The sequence below is a fragment of the Pteronotus mesoamericanus genome, unplaced genomic scaffold (genome assembly GCF_021234165.1).
Source record: "Pteronotus mesoamericanus isolate MK-2021 breed Mesoamerican mustached bat unplaced genomic scaffold, CSHL_Meso_final contig_75, whole genome shotgun sequence".
In the NCBI taxonomy this organism is placed as follows: Eukaryota; Metazoa; Chordata; class Mammalia; order Chiroptera; family Mormoopidae; genus Pteronotus; species Pteronotus mesoamericanus.
This window is the reverse complement of record NW_026555249.1, coordinates 4,698,805-4,706,516: the sequence shown is the minus strand read 5'-3', so window position 1 is coordinate 4,706,516 and position 7,712 is coordinate 4,698,805. Positions and strand designations below refer to the sequence as shown.

General features: G+C 45.1%; 1 protein-coding gene across 1 annotated transcript in view; it reads left to right on the top strand.

The window, feature by feature from the left end:
• Positions 1-2,038: 2,038 nt before the first annotated feature.
• Positions 2,039-7,712, top strand: part of MTMR12 (myotubularin related protein 12) — a 56,948-nt gene continuing 51,274 nt past the window's right edge. Inside the window, exon 1 of the mRNA XM_054583914.1 lies at positions 2,039-2,238. Within this exon, the coding sequence (XP_054439889.1) occupies positions 2,158-2,238 (81 nt within the window). The 5' untranslated portion in view covers positions 2,039-2,157. The remainder of the gene's footprint in view (positions 2,239-7,712) is intronic.

Below are 7,712 nucleotides of genomic sequence, written 5' to 3'. Positions count from 1 at the left end.
AAACATTTGCTCGGGGTATAAAAATCTGCCTTGCCATTTCACAATGAAAACCGAAAACTGTTGTGAAGTATAAAATGGGATATTAGTCCTGACAAATAACTTGATTCTTCAACACCCTCATAAGGAGTGTCTTTCTTTATGAAACTTGACTTGGGCTTCACACACAGGATTGACACTTTGATTGTGCTCCTTCCTAATTTGTATAATTATAATGTTAAGAACATGGGCTTTGGCCTTGGCTGGTGTGGCTCAGTGGACTGACTGCCGGCCTGCAAATCAAAAGGTCGCCAGTTCAACTCCCAGTTTAAGATACCTGCCTGGTTTTGGGCCAGGCCTCTGGTAGGGGGTGTGTGAGAAGCAACCACACATTGATATATCTCTTTCTCCCTCCCATTCCCTCACTATAAATAAATAAATAAAATCTTAAAAAAAAAACAAAACAGCAACCAACAAAAACCCAAAAAACATGGGCTTTGGTATCAACAAAATCTGGGTTGGAATCCAGCTCTGTCAGTGACTATCTGTGCGACCTGGGCAAATTACTTGCATCTGTTTTCTCATTTGAAAAAGAGGTAATGCAGCTCAGAGGTGGCTGCAGTGGTGAAAACTGGATAGGCTTAACAATGGCAAGGTAGTTGGAATTGAGGCCGAGACAGCGTAGGGGTAGCACAGGACTCCATCTTAATGGAAAGAACTCCATCTTAGAGGCCTATGACTCCTTGCTTTCAACGAAATCCCACAGTTAAAATTAACCTAACCACATCCTTAAAGGAAAGAATATACGACAACATCTTTTCTTAACATCATGTTCTGCAATGTAGTTGCTTTGTCAATTAAATGATAACTAGATTATTTGCACAAACATTATTTTACAGGCCCTTTGGATGGTCCATTGACCTTGGAAAACATCTTGTGACTACCCAGGATCAATGGCCGCCAGATGATGATTTGCCTGCCTCATCCTCATTCACAAGCCATACACCCACCTCAAGGACCTTATACAAGCTGTCCACAATAAACGATCTGCTTGATCTTGTACTGAATCCAGTGCTCATTGAGTCCAGTGACATTGAGACTCAAGAATCGGGCATTCAAGGTCCGGTAACAAGGCTACAGGACTTTCCCTGAAAGTCTGTTTGCGAAGTTAAGTTCATCCTTTATCACTTAGACTGCATGCTTATTTGGAGTTGCTTGGGAGGAGGAGTAAGGGGGGAAACTCATGGGAATGAGAAAAGCAAGAGCATTAGTCCCTGACACAGAAAAAATTAACTGCAAATACTTATTGGTGTTTTCCACAAGACTGGATTTCTTGAAAGCTGTGTCCTGTATTATTCATCTGTATCTAACAATGCTTGGGCCAAATGTGTTATTTAAATCAATTTTCTTTGCAATCTTCACTAACAATGAGGGCTTTATCTATAACCTAGGAGAGTGGGTAAGAGAAGCCTCTTAAGGGATTTTGATATTGTCAGAAACACAAACTGAAGCTTGGAAAATGAGATCGACAAGGCCCTTCATAATCAAACATCAAACCTATTACTAAGTGCCTGTTAACACTTGGTTTATCTCGTATTTTTCTACATTTAAAATGAACCTGAATGTTATTAATGTGGGTTTGGAACTCACTGGGGGATATTCAGCATATCACACTTTTGGGAAGTTTTATTCCAAAACGACAAGGAAAGAACAACCGCCTGGTACCACTGCTCATAACTTAGTTACCGCAGGATCATTGGACGACGGCGATATTCTTGCTATCCAATCGCCGAGGAGTCCGGAGGAAACGCTCTCTAGATTGGCAAAGAAAACATCTCTCCAGGTTCATTCAAGAAGGGGCATGGCCAATCAGAGAATGCAGGGGGGCGGGCTTTGCCGCAGGAGGGTGAAATAGAGCCTATCTCAGACAGCGAATCTCCGGCAGTCAAACTCGCCTGTCGCGAGTGGAGGGGGCGTGGCCTCCGGCCACAGTCTTCCAACGCGCGAGGAGTGGGCGGAGCGAACAGTGTAAGCGGCGGAGCCGGATGCGGGCGGTGCCGCCGCCGTCTCGGTCCTGGGGATGGGCGGAGCCCCGGCCGCTTGTGCTGGTGGCCGCCGCCGCTGCCGTAGTCCGAGCGGCCACCTCTGTTCCGGCGCGTCGCTGCTTCCCAGGGTGGTGGTATGCTGGGGAAAGCGGTAGTCGGCGGTGGCGGCGGCACCAAGGCGCTGAAACCCTCCTTCGTGTCGTATGTGCGCCCCGAGGTAAGGGGGTGCCGCGCAGCCTCGGCGTCCGGCTTCAGCGGCCCGGGCGAGGGGCGCCGGGAGCCCCTTCTTCTCAGCGGAGAAGGCGGCGGGTGTGTGCAGGAGGGGAACCGGGAGGGGTGACGTCCGTAGAGGCGTTCTTGGGGCCTCCGGTGGGTGAGAGTGGGGACCGCCGGCGCGGGGAGACAGGTGCCCGAGCGCAGGGCCAGGCTTCTGTTGACCAGGTGAAGAGGCACGAGCCCGGAAGGTTCTGCGGCCCGGGACGCCCCTGGGTACACTGTAGAGGAGCCGGGGTTCTGGGCAGTGCGGAAGGGGAAGGGTTGGGTGGTCCAGAGCCAGTGGGGCCTGCCCAGGATCTGCCTCTCTGGTGGGTCTTCTCTGTCCTTGGAATTTTTCGTGAATCTTCAGAGCTTTCCTGTCTCAGCTGCCTGTTTCTAAGAGTGCTATTTGATGCCGCTGGTGGGATACTGTGCACCCTCTGTCCCCTCCCATTTGCACTGCGGGGAGCAACTCTGGGTCGCCCCCGCCTCAGCCAGCCTTTACCTCTCTCTTGTTAATTCCCCTTTGTCGCTTTCCTTTCATTTCACCCACTCACCGTTATTCTTTCTACCCCCCACTTGCTTTCCTCCAGGATTTTTACTGTCAAGTTCATTCATTCATTCAGGAAATATTTTTTGAGTTCCCACTCTGTGTCAGGCACTGTTCTAAATGCTTGGGATATACATCAGTGAACAAAACAAGTATCTGTGCTCTCGTGGAGCTTCTTTAAGATAGATAGGTTGCGGGGGGGAGAAGTAAACAATAGATAAAATAGATATAAGTGAATTATATGTATATTGGAAGGTGCTAAGTATCATGGGGGGAAAAGTGTCACCTTTCTTCTACTTGCAAAGATGGCATTTGAGCAAAGACTTGAAGGATGCTTGGGATCTGAGGGGACAGTAGTGCCGGTAGAGGAAAGAGTCTGGGGTGTTGGAGGAGCATCAAAGAAGCCAGGCCAGTGACTGAGGGGGACAGTCATAGGAGAGGAGGTTGGAGAGATTACAGCTTGTAGGCCAGGCTGAGGGCTTCTTGATTGATAGCTCCCAATCCAGATGCCTAATTAGACACGTTCTCATTTGGGATTCCTGAAGTTGTTCTCTGCTCCTCTCTCCAGCACTTCATTAGCAATGTGCGGAAGCACCACTAAACTGTGTCTTCAGCCGTCTTCCCATCTCAGTAAAGAACAGGCAGGTGGGCTGTGGATCAGGGGTTTTGGTCCGGAAATGTGTCTGTCAGACCCCGTGTGTGTATCTTCCAAATTTAAAATGTGTGTTTTTTCCAGTGGAGAGTGCTCTCAGAATGGTCTTATTGTTAGTCCTAATTTTAAAATAAAATAAAAACCACTTCCTCTTCCTCTGTAAATGCTTGATAAGGAGTCAGGGTCATTTTGAATTTTCAGTTGGCTTCCCTTTTAGTATATTGGACAATACTGCAGCCAGTTAATTTCCCTTTGTATCTTTTTTGGTAGAACCCTGGTTGAAGTACAACTGATCTTTAACCTTTCCTTTTCAGTGAGGTTAAACTGCAAGTGGAAAGTCTTCTGAAATGTGGCCAGAGTTCAAGAATGTTCACATTTTTCATCCACCAAGTACACATGTTGTAATTAGACTTGTTTTCCCTCTTTGCCCGGAGCGCCTGTTACAGTTCTTTTGAGGGATAATTAGAGTAGAGGAGTGGTTTAGAACCACAGTAAGCCTGAAGTGGTCACATTTTTCAGATCCTTATAGCTGGCTGTTTTGTTTTCTTGCAGTAGAATAGTGCTGTGTAGACTCTGTTTCTTTGCTGTAATCTGAGGACAAGGCTCTGACGTGAATTGTGGATGGTGTTTAAAAGATAAGTGAATGAGGGGCTGAGACGGCAATTGGTGTTTAGGTATGTGTGTAGCTCTTGCTAGATACCGCATTATTGGAAATGCATGTGAGCAGCTTGGGGGCTCCGCTTATGTGCCTCTCAGGGCACTGGCTCTGGTGACACTCTTGCTGGCTCAGCAGGAGTTGTTCCTCAGAATGCCCTTCTGAAGACTGCCGTTCTGCTGTTTCTGCTCCTCTCTCTTGTGTTGCCTTCATCTTTACTGCCTTTGATGTATGTCTTCCTATCACTTCTTTGTATGCACTTTGCTTTTGTTAGCTGGGAAAGCACAGTTTTTCGACACACCTTTTTGCTGGTAGGTCACTGAGCTTCTAAGACAACCTTCATGTCTTATGATATAATGATACCTGTGCCTAGTGATGAACTTGTTCTTGGCCAGTCAGATCTTGGGAGGTTCAGCGGTGGCGCCTTTGATGTGCCAGAGAATCTACCAGAAGTCAGCGCTTTGTGTTAAAAACAGAAGTGTTTCACTGGGTAACGTATTTGAGTTGAAGATGACACTTTTAAACATCACGGCTTATTTTTTGTTCTTGTGATCAGAAACGATTGGCATTGGACAACCTAAATGAGGGGTAGTAGTTAGTTCCAACTTTTAAAATTGGATCTCTGCCAGAGTAACTTGGGCTCTTCTGTAATTGAGCCTCTTAAATCAATGACTGCGCAAGTTAAAATCCTGAACTGTAATTGAGGACCTTTGGTCAGTTTCGTAAGTTCTGTCCAGAGGGTTGCACGTTGGTGAAGTTTGTAAGTGGGAAGGCGGTGGCTCTGGAGGCTGAGGTGAACATGGGAGAGAGATCCGGACCTATCTGGGTGGCACTTGATGGCTGGAACCTCAAACATCTCAGCACCCCATCCCGGGCTTAGCCCCAGGGCCTCTGTGTCTGGGAACTCCGGGCGCTGAGCTCTGCTTCAGGGAGACATCTGTTGATAGTTTGTGTGCCACACCCATTTTCTTGTTAGATAAAACAGCTGTTTGAATTATTTCAGGAGGTGTAAGTGTTCATTGTACAAAAATAAGAAAATATAGATATGCAAACAAATATTTTACAGAAAAGTCAGTAAGCTTATTTTCTAAAAAAAATATTTATTTTTAGAGGGGAAGGGAGAGAGAAAGAGAGGGAGAGAAACATCAATGTGTGAGAGAAGCATCTATCAGTTGCCTTTCACGCGCCCCTAACTGGGGACCTGGCCCACAACCCAGGCCTGTGCCGTGACCAGGAATCGAACCGCCAACGTTTTGGTTTGTAGGCCAGCATTCAATCCACTGAGCCACACCAGCCAGGGCTAATAAGCTTATTAACAACTTGGAATATATCCTATTGGATGTGTGTAGGTGTTTACATATATTTTTTTACAAAAATAGGATTGCTATTGCTGATTATTTTATAATCTGCCTTTTTTACTAGAAATGTATATTGTAAAATGTCTTTCCATGTCATTGTTAACTTGTCATTTTAATTTGACCCATTCCCTCAACAGAGACATACGACGTCTTGGGGAGATGTTAGGTAGCAGAAAGAACCAAAGAAAGTAATACGGTTGTTCAATGTTTTTCTAGTTAATCACCTTCTTTTGTGCTGAGTGATAATCCTGATTCTTCAAAACTGTCAGCTCTCTGCTCAGGAACCTTGCAATTATAAGCACTGGTTTGGTAATTTATAGTGATTAGAAATGTGAGTGTCAGTACCCAGAAGTTTGTAAGTAAACAACCCTTAAGTGGTCCTAAGACAAAGTCCTGATTTAATAAAAGTCTGTTCCATCGTGATAAGGAAGTTGAATAAAAACTGCAGGGTACTTGCTTGTTCCCTGAAACCAAGACCAGGAAAAATTCAGCTTTTAGAGTCTGTTGTACTCGCACCATATTTGTGCAGTATTCCAAATATAGTTAAAATGTATTTCTTAGTAGATCAGTGTTCAACTTGAATGCACTAATAATAGTTATCAATTTCTTATTTGTGGAGTTTTTGATTTTGAAGAGAATGTAAAGATAATCTGGATGCACCCTGACCAGTTGGACTTGGTTGGGCATCATGTCCTAGAGCAAAGGGTTGCTCATTTGGTTCCAGGTCAGGGCACATACCTGGGTTGCAGGTTTGGTTCCCATTTGGGGTGCGCAGCGAGAGGCAACCTATAGATGTTGTCTTGTATATCGGTATTTCTCTCCCTCTCTCCCCCTCTCTCTCCTCTCTAAAAAAACAAATAAAATCCTTAAAGACAACCTAGATGATGTGGCCCCACAGGGTTAAACGCCCTCCTGGGCCACAGCAGTATTGCAGAACAGAGTTAGGAACTGTCTCCTGAGAGCCAGCAGAGCCAGGGTGTAAGCCAGGTTCACAGGCGCTCAAGGGAAGTTTTATGAAAACATGGAAAGAAAAGACAAGAAGAGAGATAAAGATTGAGAAGGTTAAAAAAAAAAAAAAAAAATCCAGACTTAAGAGCTGATTTTTTTTTTTTTTTTTTTTTTCATTTATCACTCAGGGAAGAGAGTCCATTCGATTGCCTTGTCCTGGTTTAAGGCTATTTCTTTTGCTGGGGAGAGGTGAACCTGTAACCCTGTATTCTTCCTGGAGATATGACTGTGGGTATATAGCAAAATAAAAAGCCCTAAATAATTACTAATATTTATTAGGTACTTCTGTGTCCTAGGACTGTACTTAGCTCATTTCATCCTTTCAACCGTCTTATGCAGTGCATACCAACTACTGCTACCTCCCTTTTTTGTGAGTAGATGTGGAACGTGAGACCCAAGGCAGGTAAGTACTCAGGGTCGCAGCTGGCAAAGGGTGGTGCCAGGATTCAGACAGGGCGGTCTGACCCCAGGGCCGTTCTCTTATGCCTGATGTTTATGAACAGAGGGCGTATTGTCAGTCAAACACACGTATAGTCATGGTGGGTCTTTGCACCCTGGAGTGCCTTCTCATCCGTGTTCCCCACTAGCAGTTTCTTTCTTGACTTTTGTTAGGTTATCACCAGGGAACTGTAAGCGGATATGGGCCCCATGGAGATGCAGTTGATTCACTCGACAGATACTTACTCAGCACCTTCTAGTACCAGGCACTATTCTAGATGTTGGGGATACGAGCAGATGAAATGATTGAGATTGTTTTGTGGGGGAATGCTTTTGTATTATACCAGTAATTTTGATGACTTTGTTGGATCCTTGACAAGAAGAGACTGGCGTATCCTAAAATGGCCCTACTTCCCCAGTCCTAGAAATAAAAACTACCTTTAGAAGCAAAATTTAGATCCATTACCTTTTTTGTTTAAGACTGTAACTTTTTTCCTATTTCACACTAATTTTTTAATGGCAGGATTTTTTCCTTTAGCTTATTGAGGTCATTGATAACGATTTAACAGGCCATTAAAGGACATTAAAGCTGCTTCCTAAAATGATCACTTTCATAGCTGTGGCTTTAGCCTGATGATCTGTGTAAAGCTTCCGCTTTTCCTTTCCTGCTTGTGCTTCCTGCGGCATCGCCCTGGGTCATATCCAGCACCACCCAACTTCTGCAGATGGAGCATCAGAAGATGTCATGAGGCTATGTTTGATCACTTCCCGATCA